Raw genomic sequence first — 16,365 nt, 5'->3', positions numbered from 1 at the left:
TTTCTGTTTCTTTCTATCCCGATAATGAAAACACCTCTTTCATCAGCGCTGACGCTCTCACTTCACTCTCAGTGTTTCTTTTATTCTGTCAGCTACCTGCATCATGTGCTCAGGGGTGGAGGACACTTTCTGGATCGGAGGCTGGAAAACTGAGAGAGGAAGGGGGGAGAGAGAGAGGAGGATAAAACGAGCGGAGCGAGGGAGGGAAGAAATCCAGTTTGTTCCATCTGTGGGGAAAAACTCTGGAGCCAAAGCGGGACGGATCGAAAATAAAGCAGGGCAGGAAATTAAAGGTGCCACATGTTGTCATTTTCAAGCTTAGAGTCTAATTTCCTTTAAACCCTGCTGCTCTGCGATGAAAAGAAGCCGAGTAGAGCAGCAATATAATTATTTTAGTAGTAAAACAGAAGCAAACATTTTCTGGTTTTGCTTCTCAAATGCAAAGAGATATTTTTTTACTTTTAGTAAAAGGGCTTCAGTTCCCCGTTGGAAAACATTCTAAATATAGCGTACACTTAAAGGGACTGTTTGTAACTTCTTACACGTATAAATCACCTGGGTCGGTGTCCCATGCTCGCATATGCGCGTTCGCATCTCGCATATGCGCGCTCTCGTGTGGCTACGCTGGTCAGACTCAGACTCCAACACAAACTACACAGAAGCACCAAAACCTCTTGGTTGTATCTAGTGAAGCCCGTCTGTTAAACAGTGTTGGCCGCGGTCATAGGACGCGGGGGAGACCGTAGCTTTGGTCTCCAGGGCCGGAGTCTCTGCTGTACTCTGCTCCTCTGCCTGCCTGCTTGCCTTCACTTAGCTCGCTCCACCTCTCACGTGCATGCTGCTCACTCCACACTGCAGAAGAGTTAGTTTAGCTCTGAGAATATCTAGTGAATGTACAGTGGACGTTTGTGCAGAAATAACTGCTGCAGCTCCTCCAGACCAACAGAGGTTTCCCGTGTCTTGTGAAGTGACGGGGCTCCGCAGAGAGAAACGTTATCGTCTCCGACCAAAACTCCGGCGTCTCCCCTGTACCCTCCGACCGCGGTCGGGAGGCTGAGGCAGGAAAAGCCAACTCTAGGATCAGCAGTGATTCATGGAGAGACCTTCGTCTGGTCAGCTAACATTACTGCCAAGCAGCTGAAATATAGAGTGATGTTGTGGTTTTAGCTGACGTGTGTCTCCTCACTGTGTTGAGCGATGCTCCTTCATGTCTATGTAGAGCGAGCACAAGCGCGAGCAACAGGACGCTGACTTTCGTTGACTTAACGGCCACAGGTGTCGCTGTTAACAAGCATTTCTGATTCTTACAAACAGTCCCTTTAAACTGATATTAATTTTTTTTAGGTGTCTAAAATGTGTTTAGCTGCTGCCCCCGTCTACAGCAGTACATTGCTTCCTGTCTGTTTCTCCAAACTCCATCTACTGTAGGTAATACACCGACTATGGAGAAGTACCTCATACAACCCTACTGAGAAACACCTGAACTTCCCTTTTGGTGTTTGTTTGGTGGCTGCTGGTAATTTCCCACCCTGATAAAGGACCAGTTGTTGACGGGCTGGTGGGCAGGTGGGGTGTTGAGGGGTGGGGGGGGGGGGGGACAGGGTGAAGAGGGTGCTGGATCTGTCAGGATCGGGTGTGGAGGGGAGGTTGGGGGATTCGGGTTTCGGGGGCGATTATTGGGAGCTGCTCCACCTACTTGGGCCCCAGAGGCGTCGCCAGGGGATACCAGAGGGGATGTGCTTTGCTGCACCAAATCGGGGAGATTGGCGTTGCCGGGGAACAGATTAGCGTTGCCGGGGAAACCGTTGCTGGCGGCAGAGCTCCGCCTCCGTCCCCCATGTTTCTGGAAAGAGAGAGAGATGGGCGGGCTACTGTGCAGCGAGGTGCTGTGATTGACAGGTCAGGTGATGGAGGGAGGAAAACCTGCTGAGTGCGTTTGTTGGTTTTTAGTTGGGGGGGCCACTGAACGGAGAGCAAAGTGCTCCTTCATACATGTTATCCAGCACACACACTAACAGGCTGCTTGTAAAGTCAATACTTTCTGTTTATCTTTTGGTATTTTTGGCTTTTGACAAAATTACCCCAAAACATATTCAGAGTTTTCACCTGCATTTTTTCCCTGTTTGGGTGGAAAAGCTTCTCAAACAAAGATAGACCACCACAGGACACTAAAACCTTCCTAATAATAAATAATAAATGTGGAATTATGAAATAAATGTCCCATGAAACAAATAAATGTAGAATAATAAAATAAAAGTCTCCTGAAATAAATAAACAAATAAATGTAGAATAATAAAATAAAAGGCTCCTGAAATAAATAAATAAATGTGGCAACGATTTTTAAAGATTTAAAATAAATTAATAAATAATCCCAAATAATTCAATCCACGGACATCCAACCAGATGTTTTACCAACCAATTAGCCCAAAGTCCAGAATCTTTAACAGGTCAGACAAACATATAAAAAGTGAGTATAAAAGTGAGTATAGTGAGTTTAAAAACATCTGAGCCTCCACGCCCGGCGTGTGTTATTCAAACCAGAACAAAACCAGGAAACAGCCAGGCATGCAGAGCCGGTGAATGAACGTTTGTGTGGAGTCAGCGAGGCTACAGTCCTCGGGTCAAAGGTCAGAACAGAGAGGCGGACTCACCTCACGCATCCTCAGGGTGCCGTCCTGGGAGCTGTTTCCGTACGAGTCGTCGTGGGCGTCGTTGAGACCTCCCATCATGCCAAAGGACTCGTTGGGACCTTGACTCGCTGCTGGCCTGAAAGGTGGAAGTCAACATTATTACTCCATATTCTTTTTTAATATGCTTCTCTGCTGTTTATCCAAAAAGTTCCCACTCCTTGCTGCTATTATTTCTGAGTAGCTGTTACATACATAAAGAAAAAGTTGCCGTCATTGTATTGATTTTAATAAGCAAACAAAATATAACCCTACTAATGCCACCGAGTTCTGCGAGGTAAAATCAATGTTTTTATGAATGGAGTCTGGTCTGATCGGAAAGGGCTGTCTGACGGCGAGGTAAAGCGGCTGTGGATGGGAGCAGCAGAAAAACATATTTTGGCCATCTAAAAAAACAAATCAATACCAGTTTAAGTGTACGCTATATTTAAAATATTTTCACCGCTTTACCTCGCCATCAGGCCGCCCTTTCTGACGGTGAAGGAAGCCATTATATCGCGGTCCTCCAGACCAAACCAGACTCCATTCACAAAAACAGTAATCTTGCCCCTCTCAGAACACAGGAGTTGCTGGTCTCGCATCGATCGGTTAGTTTGTTTGTGTTATTGTGTGACTTTCTGATCTGAACTACGACGCTAAAACATACTTTGACCAAAGTTTGAATGTTCAGATTTGAATACATAAGGCACACCACTGGGAAGCTACAGGAAGAAGGATTAAAGTAGTACTTCTGTACCAAAATGTACATTTTTACATTGCAAATTTGTACAAATTCAGACTGAACTAAAAGGTGCAATATCCCACTAATATTCCAGCTTCCAACAAAGTTATCCATCACCCTGACCTCCTGTGGGTTTTTCCACAACATCGTTTATAATCATATTGATTAGAGCATCTTTAAAGACAGATAAAGTATCACACAGAATGTGGTGCTTTAGTAAAGTCACCACAGTTCGATCCTACGCAGCAAAACTTCCAGTTTGGCCAGAGAGAATAACACAATAATAAATTCACTCAGTGGCCACTTTCATAGGATATACACCTGTATAATCTAATGCAATCTAATACAACAACCATATAATTGAATTTAAACATTTCCAACAAAGTCTCTAAAAACGGAGCATTATGAGCTTTCTAAAGACAAGATAGTTATAGCAGAGGTGTTGTATTGGACTGCATTAGATTAAACCAGGGGTCTGCAACCTGCAGCTCCGGAGCCACATGCGTCCCTTTAGCTCCTCTCCAGTGGCTCCATGTGGATTTATAAACATGGAAATGATTAACTGTTTTTTTTGTTTACATTTTCATTTTTATTTATCATTGTTGTAGGTCTATGGTACGACGGTACGACGGTACGACGGTACGACGGTACGACGGTACGACGGAGTATTAGGGCCCCATTGAGGAAAATAAAATAAATCTGAGATTTTGAGAATAAAGTCGTAATATTATTACTATTACTCTCACAAACTTCTGACTTTATTCTCATAATATTACGACTTTATTCTCAAAATCTCAGATTTATTTTATTTTCCTCAATGGGGCCCTAATACACCGTTGAATAAAGTCAGAAGTTTGTGAGAAAAAAAGTCGTAATATCACGATAATAAAGTCAAAAGTTTACGAGAAAAAAGTCGTAATATTATAAAATAGTAATTTTACGTGTTATTTTCATTTTTTCTCGTAAAGTTATGACTTTATTCTGTAAATCTCAGATGTTTTTCCCTCAATGTGGCCCTAATACTCCTTCATACATTGTCTCTTTGTCCCTCACTGCATTAGACTTATATACTATATACTTAGACTATAAACTGTGTTACCTTCATCACAATGATCAAATGTTTTGCGGCTCAAGACAGATTTTTTTTTGTGACTAAATTGGCTCTTTTGATAGTAAAGGTTGCTGACTCCTGGATTAAACAGTTGTACCTAAAGAAGAGTGTCTCTGTTGGTGTGTGGGAAGCCAGTGTGGGATCACGCCCCAGTAAATACTCACATGATGCGTGGTATATCACTGACGGCCACCGTCCCGTCGTTAGGCCCGCCCTCTCCCTCCTCGTCATCGCTGCTGTGAGAGTCGTCGCTGGACGACGAGTAGTCCGTCACTTTGACGGGCGGGCGGCTGGCTTCCTCCCCCTGTCGCAGCTCTCGCAGCTCTTTGGCCAGAGCCGTCAGGTCCTGGAGGGACGGGAAGAACCACCCAGAGTGTCAGACAAGATAAAAACTCAAGCGAGCGCGCTCTTTCACTCGCGAGTCGGTTGGGAGGAGGGATCTCTGCTGACTAAAGATAACGTGTTTAGTGATGCTCACATTCATGCAATAAATACAAGAGTGACTACTTTTACTTCACAGGTGTCATTACAGCTTTATTGTTCAAATAAATGTGCAGGTTTTGTATCATATATATGTATTATATATACTATAATATCCTGCACACACTACAGTATATATATTTATTTTATTTTGTCTATTTAACAGTTTATTCCTTCTATCATTACACCAGGCTACCACAGTATTATATTTTATATTGTATTATATTTATTCTATTTTACATATATTTCTGCACTATTTTCTCATTTTTACTTGCGTGTTTTTCTTTTTGTAAATTTTGTAGTAGCATTGTTGGAGGGAGAACAAAGAAATTCATCCCCAACGAAGACTTGAAACTTGAATATATCTTTAATATTTCATCAGAATATTTATTTGGTTGTTCTACATTAAAGTTGTTAAGAGATTTGTCCACGTTTTGAAGCTATTTTGTAGCATAAATATCTAATTCTGTCGCTGTAACAGCTGCAGAAAAAGGTCAGAGGACGCATCACTAGTGGAGAGAAACTCTCTAGTGGGATATACAGGAAGATTGACATTTCATTAAAATCTACATCGATATCGTGCAGCACACAAAGTGCTTAATTAGCTGAGGAAAAATGTTGATTATGGAAAAATAATTTACCGTTGAAAGCAATTTACATTACATTACAATTACAGCTGATGCCATCAGACAGTTTACTGCACCGCGATGTATAAACCATAAAGTGACTGTAATGGGAGATACTAATATTTAATGTAATTTAATTGAATATAAAATAAATAAAAAAACACATACATATGTAAATATGCTTATGAAATAAATATAAAATAAATAAATAAATTATTCGGTTTTTATTTAAAAAAATATATATTCTTTGAAAAGGACTACTTTTATTTATTTCAAGGGATTTTTATTTCCTAATTCCACATTTATGTCACAGCTCTTTTTATTTATATTTTTGATATATTCAAATGAATGGGGCGAGCTAGCTAATTCTTGTGCTTTGGTCTGAATCTGTGAGATATCCTCTCCCCATTAATTTAAATATAACAGAAGGGCTCTGAAATAAATTATTATTATTAATATTAGGAAATAAAAGTCCCCTGAAATAAATAAATATGGAATAATAAAATAAAATCCACTGAAATAAATAAATGTGGAATTATAAGATAAAATCCCCTGCAACAAATAAGAATTATGAAATACAACCCCCTGATATAAATAAACATGGAATTATGAAATAAATATCCCCTGAATGAATAAATAAATAAATAAATGAATGTGGAATAATTAAATCTATTCCCCTGATATGAATAATTGTGGAATTACAAAATAAATATCCCCTGAAATAAATAAATGTGGAATTATGCAATAAAAGTCTCCTGAAATAAACAATTGTGGAATTAAGTAAATATATATATATATATATATATATATATAAATATTCCTTAAATAAAAAAAAAATCTGAATGTACACAGTGTGGTTGACCTACAATACACTAAATGTTTAAATAAGTACTTAATACTATTCAAGGCCTTAAATTATTATTATTATGGCTATTTTCAGTCTTTATAAGACAAATATCTATAAATACATTATGTAACTTTCGTAGCATTTATTGTAGTATCTGTCAAAATGAGCAACATCAACAGAATAACATTAATAAATTAATATAAATAATCTCGTAATTTAATAAAAGAAGAAAATGTTTGGTTGGGAAAAAAATAATGAATCAAATGCACAAGAAAAAAAAAAAGTTTTTCATTTAAGATTCAAAACAGCTGAAGCTGCTGTCGGGCCCATGAAGTCATCGTGAAGAGTTTCCATATGTGTGAAGCTAAATGTATTTTGGCTCTAGTCTGTGAAGTGATTTATAGACCAGCAGCAGAACTTAAAAATGGATTTATCACCAGTTGGAACACTTCTACGCGTTCATTGTTTTCCCCTGAAATCACTTCAGTATCGGCGTTTACGCAGCTTTAAAAAAAACAAGCAGGAGAGACAAATAAAGGCGGTTTCACTAATTGTGGCACAAGCTGTTAGTAAGATTCACTGAAGCCACGTGACCGAGTGTCCGTAGTGGGGAGGGCAGCGAGCAGTGCAGGGAGAAGAGGGTCGGAGAACAGACGCCATCATGCCTCAGTGCAGGAGGGCCAAGGGTCAAAGGTCAGGGGCCTTTAAATTCAGCCTCAGCAGCAAAAAAAGGAGGTGGTGCATGTGAGAGGTTAAGTGGAAGGAAGTGGACACGGTGGAGGGAGGAGGGACGGGGGCGGGGATTATCTTACCAAATCCTCCTGATGAGAGAGAGAGAGAGAAGAGATAAAATGGAAGAGAGAGAGAGAGAGAGAGAGAGAGAGAGAGAGAGAGAGAGAGAGAGAGAGAGAGAGAGAGAGAGAGAGAGAGAGAGAGAGAGAGAGAGAGAGAGAGAGAGAGAGAGAGAGAGAGAGAGAGAGAGAGAGTGACTGGAAATGAAACATGAGAGCAGAGATGATGAAGTGATAACAGGAAGTAGAGGATGAGAGGAGAGGATGAATCCTACAGTAACCCGTCAATAACAGCTTCATCTCTGATACAAGATGAACAGTAGAGATGTACGCTAGTCAAAAGACGTATATTGATAAGAAGTGAAAGTCAATCAGCGCCCAGCAGCAGAGCTACACTTCCGCCATTTTGGACTGAAAGCGACAACCGGACTAGAGCAGGGGTCAGAAACCTTTACTATCAAACGAGACATTTTAGGCAAAAAAAATAAATAAAAAATCTGTCTGGAGCTGCAAAACATTTGAGCATTGTGATGAAGGTAACACAGTTTATAGTCTAAGTATATAGTATATAAGTCTAATGCAGTGAGGGCCAAAGAGACAATGTACTACGCAGTATTAAGGCCACATTGAGGGAAAAAACATCTGAGATTTACAAAATAAAGTCAGAATATTACGAGAATAAAGTCGTAATTTAACGGGAAAAAAGTTGTAATATTACGAGAATAAAGTCGTAATTTAACGGGAAAAAAGTCAGAATATTACGAGAATAAAATTGTAATTTGATAAGGAAAAAAGTTGTAATATTACGAGAAAAAAATCATAATTTTTCGAGAAAAAAAGTCGCAATATTACGAGGATAAAGTCATAACTTTATGAGAGAAAAAGAAAATAACGTAAAATTACTACTTTATAATATTATGATTTTATTCTCATAATACTACGATTTTTTTTTTCTTAAACTAATGACTTTATTTTTATAATATTATGACTTTTTTTCTCATAAACCTATGACTTTATTCTCGATGTTTGTTTTCAATGTGGGACACGTTACCGAGGCTGAGAGGTAGTCTACTATTTTGATATTATGTCTGTCTAACTTAAATAATAAACATTTCTATTCTGCCTCTTATCTTGTAACATCTCTGTGCTTTAATGCCCGAATGCATCCAGAGATCAGCACGTCTCTTCTTGATGTTTCTTGTGAGACTCACATGTCGCTTCATCACATATTCCCCGTGTGTGGGAATTTAAAAATAACTGGAAGATTTTGCAAAAAAACCTCTGAAAATCGCCTTCTACCGGTTTCACCCACTTATAAGTAGTCTTTGTTGTAGTTGCATTTCTTTTTCTTTGTGGTAGTTTGCATCATAAATCTGCATAGTTTGTGACTTTCCCCGCTGTAGCGTAGCAAAGACGGTGAAATGTTCATCCTGCACTTGACCCACGTGTGCTCTAGTTTGACAGCAAACACAGCGCCGTGATGACAGCCTTCCTGCTTTCTGCACAGCCAGTGGATAAAAAAAGGTGTCTGTCCTGCAGCGGTTTGACTTTTGCAAACTAGAGCCGATGAAAATGTGGGACATCATCTCAATATGTGGGACAATAAGGGATAAAAGTGCTGTGCAATCCCTCGTAAAGTGGGACACCTGGTCTCCCTATACTGGACGCTATCCACCTAAAAAGTGCTATTGTCATATTCAGGCTTTCTACACATTTTCCATTTCAAATTTCCAGACTTCTCTGTAGATTTTTCAGACCATATTTGACTTTGTGACTCGGGGAGGACGCTGTCACAAGATTTTAGAAAGTTGGACGACGTTCCACTGTCAAACATCCTGCACCTGCACTGGCAACAGTGATTGATGAAGAGATTTTTAATTGATTTGTATCAGGATAGAAAAACGACTTTTAAAAAATGATCAAATCTGCAGCCGGAATCCTCCAAACTCCAACGTGATGGAGAGGTTTCATGGAGAGGTGGAGGAGATGGGGTGAGACAGAGAGAGGAAGAGAGAGAGAGGGAGGTGAAGGAGGAGAAATGTCACTAACCTCGTCTACAGCTTTCTTATAGCTCTGAAGATGGAAGGAGGGATGGAGGACAGGATGAGAGGAAGAGAGGAAGAGAGGAAGAGAGAGAAAGAGAGGAAGAGAGAGAAAGAGAGGAAGAGAGGAAGAGAGTGAACATGAACAGTAAGGTGGTTAGTTCAGAGAGAAGAGTCAGAGAGTGTCTGTGTTTGTTTACATTCTCTCCATCATCCTCTAATGTTCATTTAATCATACATGTTGTTTTAATACACACCAGTTCATGTGTGTGTGTGTGTGTGTGTGTGTGTGTGTGTGTGTGTGTGTGTTTGTGTGTGTGTGCATGTGTATGTGTGTGTGTGTGTGTACTCACTGCCGGCCTGCTGGGTCGCGTCACCTCTCTGCCGTCATCTTTGGTCTCGTGGGAAGAAGGTGTCGAGCCTTCAGTCTGAGCGGCTGAATTACCTGAACACACACACACGCACACGCACACGCACACACACACGCGCACACACACACACACACACACACACACACACACACACACACACACACACACGCAGGGACGAGTGAGGACATTTTTCAAACTTTTTTTGGAAAGTGAAAGACATTTTTGAAAAGTGGGGATATTTTGGAAAGAAAAGACATTTTAGGACGGTGAGGACATCGGTGAAAAAGGATTTTACATTTTTGTAAAGTGAGGACATTTTTTGGGAAAGTGAGGACATTTATCATTCAGGAAAGTGAGGACATTTTTTGGAAACTATGGACTTTTTTCAGAGAGAGAGAGAGAGAGAATATTTGTGGAAAAGTAAGGACTTTTGGAAATTGAGGACATTTTTAGAAAGTGAGGACATTATTTGGAAAGTGAGGACATTTATGAAAAGTATGGACATAATTAGAAAAGAATGACATTTTTAGAAATGTGGACATTTATTTGGAAGTTTTTGAGGACTTTTTGGACGATGAAGACTCCTTGGAAAAGTAAGAACATTTATGGAATGTGAGGACATGTTTAGGATTGTGAGGACATTTATGAAAAGTGGAGACATTATTTGGAAAGTGAGTTACATTGTTTTTTAAGTTATTTTTTGGGGGCATTTTTACCATTTTTCTATTGACAGTGGATAGAGTGGAGAGAGAGAGTGGATGCGGAAAGGGCCACAGGCCGGATTCGAACCCGGGCCACCGCGATCAGGACTGAGGCCTGTTACATGGGCGCCCGCTCTACCAACTGAGCTAACCAGGCGCCCCGTGAGTTACATTTTTGTGTGGACAATTTGAGAACAATTTGAGAACACATTTGGAGGGTGAGGACATTTTGCAACGTGAGGATATCAGTGGAAGAGGAGGACATTTTTGAGAATTGTGGATATTTTTGGAAATTTGAAAACGTTTTTGGAGGAATTGAAAAGTTAAGGACATTTATGGAAAGTGAGGACATTATTTGTAAAGTGAAGATAGTTTGGATAACTTGAGGATAACTCTGATGACCTCTATCTTGTTGCTATGGAGAACACAGAGTCTCTTATTATTCACTAAATAAGTGTAAAGTCATGGTGAGGATCCAGAGAGGCGTCATATGAACGCACCTCGTTCGTTGGAGCCTCCCTTGGAGCTCGGGGTGCTGGAGCTGGAGGAGCTGCCGCTGCTCGTCCTCTTCAGGGGCGTATCCATGGAAACGTCGGGCCTCCGCAGGTCGGGGTTGCTACGGCAACACAAACACAGCGCTGCCTCATTCATGCGGGAAGCGGTTGAAATCATAACACCTGCGTTTCCACAGAGCTGTGTGTGTGTGTGTGTGTGTGTGTGTGTGTGTACCTGGCCCGTATTTGGGGAGCTCCGGCCCGCGGTCCCAGACCCGGTCCGTTTCCAGGAGAGTGCTTCCTGACCAGAGCAGGAGAGATGGAGGTCGTCCTCTGAGGAACCTGAGACACACACAGCAGAACCGTCTGGGTCAGAACCTCCCACGTGTTTTAACGCCAATAATTTCTTTAACGCATTAACACAACGTGCGATTTTTAATTCAGTTTTAAAGCTAGAGTGAAGATACTGGTATCATATGAAACTACAGAACCTAAGGAATCCATCGGTACCAACCATGTCATACAAGCTTGTCATGAAGAAGGTTAAATAACTTATTCAAAATTTTGGCGAGGAAAAACTGTCATGGCCATTTCCAAAGGGGTCCCTTGACCTCTGACCTCCAGATCAGTGAATGTAAATGGGTTCTATGGGTACCCACGAGTCTCCCCTTTACAGACATGCCCACTTTATGATAATCACATGCAGTTTGGGGCAAGTCATAGTCAAGTCAGCACACTGACACACTGACAGCTGTTGTTGCCTGTTGGGCTGCAGTTTGCCATGTTATGATTGGAGCATATTGTTTTATACTAAATGCAGTACCTGTGAGGGTTTCTGGATCAATATCTGTCATTGTTTTGTGTTGTTAAATGATTTACAATAATAAATATATACATACATTTGCATAAAGCAGCAGATTTGTCCTCTCCCATGTTGATAAGAGGATTAAATACTTGACAAATCTCCCTTTAAGGTACATTTAGCACAGATAAAAAATGTGTGATTCATTTGCGATTAAGTACTATTTATCGATTGACAGCCAATAAGATCAGACGCCAGCACGTCAAACGCTTAGAGCTGCAAAGATGAATCAATTAGTTGTCAACTATTAAATTAATCACCTACTATTTTGATAATAGATTTAAAAATCCTCAGATTGCAGCTTCTTAAATGTGAATATTTTCTGGTTTCTTTATTCCTCTATGACAGTTTAAACTGAATATCTTTGAGTTGTGGACAAAACAAGACATTTGAAGACGTCATCTTGGACTTTGGGAAACACTGATCAACCATTTTTCAGCATTTTCTGACATTTTATAGACCAAACAACTAATCGACTAATCAAGAAAATAATAAACAAACAACATATCAGGAGAGACTCCCAACAGACACAGAAACTAAACACAGTAAAATCTGAACACAGACAGAGAAAAATCAGATAAAGAAAAGCCACACAAGTTAACACACACACACACAAAAACACACGGGTGGTGGCATGCAGAGACCTTCGGGGGCATGTCGTCGTCCTGCCGCAGCCAGGAGCTGCGGTCCAGCTTGTCGAGGGGGGGCGCCAGGCGGGAGAGGGGCAAGGGAGGAGGGGTGTCGGAGGTGGGGTCAGAGTTCTGCCGGGGCATGGGAGGCCGGGAGGGGGAGGGCGACGCCGAGGAGGAGGAGGACACGCCGTGGGGGTCGTACAGAGACTGGGAGCCTGACAGACCGTGACTCTTCACCTGCACCAGGTGGGCCATCTGGACACACACACACACACACACACACACACACACAAGCAGGAAACGGGCAGGGTTGAGGAGGAGGAAGAGCAGGATCAAGATGCGTTCACACAGTGTGATCAAGATGAAGTGAGGAGGAAGAGTGATGCAGGAGGAGAGAGATAGAGAGAGGAGGTGAGAAAGAAGGAGAGGAAGGTAAGAACCACATGCCTCAGGGTGCGTTCACACCCGTCATGTTCAAACACTGCTTACAACATTTCCTCTAACAAGCAGCAAGACAACCACTGTGTGTTTTAACAGAATGGATTGGGGCGGCTGAGAGCACCATGAATCGAGCATCATTTGCAACCGCTATCTGCCCCGCCTCAAAGTCCGATTCACAAAAGATAACTCGCTAATGATATTACATCACAAACACGGCCATAAAGTTTTGATTGAGGGTATCCATGTGGCAAAATATAAATGTGCTTGAGGGCCAATGCTTCGGTTGTGAGGGGCGATAGTCAAGCTTCCCTTATACTTTCTGCAAGCTGATGTGGAATCGTGACAAGGAAGCAAATATTTTATACTCTGTGCTGATTCATCCTCGCGGCAAACAGACACTCTCAAAGTTCCTCAAAGTTCTCTGTTTTCGCCACCCATCTGCAGCAAAAACCTGCCACACAGAACCCCCACGAAGGGCCGTGTCTGATGGTGTGACATCACTTTGGCTGTGCGAACACTCGCGAACCCTCACGGATGCGGCAAGCCCGTCGGGATCATGGATGTATTAAGAGAACTGGATACAGCGTTGGAGGCGGGGCCCCGTTCATTCCTATGAAAGCTGCTCAGAGGCTCTTGAAGCCAAAATGGCTCGACTTCCGACTGGAAAAGACCCGGATCTTGGGCACGTGGAACATGCGCAGAAGCGTCCGCTCGGTCACACGACTCGGACACGGGGGTCCCAACGCCACGCCATCGTCACGGCTTGCACTCCAGCCTCGGTCTGGGTCTCATTCACATGAACGGAGGAAGGGAAATAACTCTGGATTCAGCTATTAGTGCATTTTACAACTTTTAGGACTTAATGATTTAAATAAGGGCTATGAGAGTTTATTCACCTCAAAAAAAATTATCCACTGAGTTACAGACGTCTCTTTCCCAATGTAAGTCTACGGGAAAAAGTATTTTTGGGCCTAATGGCATCATGTGACGGACACAGAAGTTGTGGTACCGCCGTTTGGCCACTACGAAAGTTATGATCAACGACCTGCGCTCTTCCTGGGGGCTTGTTCGGGGCTCAATGATCCTGCAGCGATCCCACCGCAGCAGAAACAATAAGTGTGTCTTCCCATTAAGAGAGACGCTGTGTGCATTTACGCACAAGGCACAACAGCAGGGAGCTTTATTCATTATTTTTTTGCATTGCATCCTGACACTGCATCCCAAAATAAACGACTTTGAGCAGTCACCCCTAATAAACGGGTTTCAGTTACCGCCAACTCTCTGGAGACGCTAATAACTTAACTGTAACTGCATGTGGCTATTAGCGCTGTTTGTGAATTGGACTGTTTTTGCAATGACGCTCATTTGTATATGAAGTGGACGATTTCGCGCCAAATATCTGCATTTAAATATGTGCACCGAGGAACACCAAGGTTAGGGGTGCATTTCACCCTTTACAGGGTCTCTTTTTGTCTTATTTTATCTAGGATTAGCAGCCACAAAAGCTGCACAATCTTTTTGTGAATTCGCCCCCTGAGTTTGTAGACAAATGTTAACGTCAAGAAGCCAATGGTTCTGCTTGTAAAGTCGAGCCAAACAAAAGGGAAGTCTGGAAAAAAAAATCTCATATCCGGCTGTTTCTTCAGCTGTCTTATTAAGAGAGAGCTTCCTCGGCTCCTTTCAGAGCACATCCTGCACAGCTCACTGCAGCCAGGTGAATTCCACGGGGCAACGAGATCCAATTTGACAAACTCTGAAAAGGAGATTCGCCCTGGGAACGAAGTATAGTTGGACTGGTGAATCAAAAGCTTCACCTTCATTTTAACCGCGACAGTCTGATACAACACCCTCATCATCTGCTCCAGCCGGCCTGAGAGTCTCCTCCTTCATCTTACCCTTCATTATAGATGCTCTCAAGACACTTTTGACTCTCCCACTTGAGGCACAAACTGAAGAGGACACTCCACTACTTGGAGATGCTGTTTCCCTTTCAGGTCTGATGAAGCGAACAGCACTGCATCATCTGCAAAAAGTAGAATCCTAAAAGCCACCACAGCAGAGTAGACACTCTCTGCCTCTGTCTTAGATTATGAAAATTAATCGCACCCTGAGGGATGGAAGTTTGAGTCACATGCTAACTCACTCTCACACACACACACAGCGTCGCAAAGAGGTAGGACACACACACCTGTGGTTCGACGGAGCGGTGCATCGGCGGGGTCCGCGCCTGCTGGATGCCTCCGCTGCTGAAGGACTCGGAGCGGGGTGGCAGCGACGGGTCCGAGATCCGGTTGGAGACTTTGTGCTGCAACGCAGGAGAAGTCTGTCTGTTCAGCTTATAATGCTCCTCCACCTGATACACAAACACACACACACACAAGATCACAGTCACTCACAGCACGCAGTGTATTTCATTTATCGGTTTGATTTAAAATCTACAACAATGATTTGCCCTGCACTCTACCAGCACTATATGGAAGAAATCATTTCTGTTGTGCAGAACTAAATACACTTTTTACCATATTTTAAGCCTATTTACAACTCTATTTACTCCACCTTGCTTTTCATGTTCAAAATGATAAAATAGTTAAGTCAAAACAACATAAGTCGACATGTTTTGTAGACTGGTCTTGATGATTAATAACTTAAGATAACTTCCATAATGATTTTAGTCGAGAGCAAAGTTTCTGAGACATTTTATAGTCGTCAGTTTTCCAGATCATTGTTTGGTTTTGGCAAAAGACATCTAGACATCGAGGATGAACGTGGGAAAAATCTGTTTGAAAAACAACAACTTTTTAGACATGTAAGTTTCATATAGTTGTTATAAAATAAACATCAACTATTTTGATAATCAAATTAATTAATTTTTCATGCAGAAATGACAGAAGATGTTGTTTCCAGCCTCTCAAATGTGGAGATTTCCTGCTTTTATCTGTCTTATATCATATTAAACTGAATATCTTTGGTTTTTGGACTGACAAAACAAGACATTTTAAGAAATCAACTTGGATTTTTCACTATTTTCTGACATTTTATAGACCAAATGATTAATCAATTAATAGAAAATATTTGGCAGATTAAGATCCGAGTGAGTCTCTTCTAAAAACATACTTTTATGGGAAAGATTATCCTGATTTTATCTGAGCTGCCTGCTTATTTTATTAGTTTTTTATTTAATTTTTCTTTCTGTGAAGCACTTTGTACTATCGTTTTAATAAGTGCTCTTTAAATAAAGCTTATTGTTGTTATTGTTATATTGAAATGCTGTTGAAATGTAATGAAATATGTGATTTCAACAGATTTCAAGAGAGTATGATGTGATGCATTTTGTCTCATAATAATTCTACTTACTAGATGACGGCATAAACAAAACTGATTAAATATACAGCATTTACTTTGTGAAATATAGCCTCTGCTTTTTTTTATTTAAGTGTTCATTTTCATAATTTTAATTTTAAGGAAAGATAGATAGATTTCAACCATTTTTTCCCAGTTTAAATCAAGATATCTAAATGCAGCTAAATGCAATTATTCGTTTTTAAATAGAAAATAAATT

At 41.2% G+C, this 16,365-nt stretch overlaps 1 protein-coding gene across 27 annotated transcripts in view; it reads right to left on the bottom strand.

The window, feature by feature from the left end:
* tnikb (TRAF2 and NCK interacting kinase b) overlaps positions 1 to 16,365 on the bottom strand; it is a 66,971-nt gene that overhangs the window by 13,864 nt on the left and 36,742 nt on the right. For 12 of the 27 annotated variants that reach the window (XR_012592085.1, XM_074621195.1, XM_074621181.1 and 9 more), the window contains 9 exons: positions 14,995 to 15,159; positions 12,378 to 12,620; positions 11,107 to 11,213; positions 10,878 to 10,993; positions 9,659 to 9,750; positions 9,313 to 9,336; positions 4,684 to 4,865; positions 2,652 to 2,766; positions 1,697 to 1,843 (listed from right to left, as the gene is read on the bottom strand). Coding sequence is in view for 26 of the 27 variants with exons in the window: in XM_074621195.1 (XP_074477296.1) it covers positions 1,697 to 1,843; positions 2,652 to 2,766; positions 4,684 to 4,865; positions 9,313 to 9,336; positions 9,659 to 9,750; positions 10,878 to 10,993; positions 11,107 to 11,213; positions 12,378 to 12,620; positions 14,995 to 15,159 (1,191 nt within the window). In the remaining variant the exon portion in view is untranslated. The remainder of the gene's footprint in view (positions 1 to 1,696; positions 1,844 to 2,651; positions 2,767 to 4,683; positions 4,866 to 9,312; positions 9,337 to 9,658; positions 9,751 to 10,877; positions 10,994 to 11,106; positions 11,214 to 12,377; positions 12,621 to 14,994; positions 15,160 to 16,365) is intronic. The other 15 variants (XM_074621182.1, XM_074621202.1, XM_074621208.1 and 12 more) reach the window with 8 other exon arrangements.

This window comes from Sebastes fasciatus, chromosome 21 (genome assembly GCF_043250625.1).
Source record: "Sebastes fasciatus isolate fSebFas1 chromosome 21, fSebFas1.pri, whole genome shotgun sequence".
In the NCBI taxonomy this organism is placed as follows: Eukaryota; Metazoa; Chordata; class Actinopteri; order Perciformes; family Sebastidae; genus Sebastes; species Sebastes fasciatus.
Note: the sequence above shows the minus strand (reverse complement) of the source record. Positions and strands in the feature narration are given on the sequence as shown.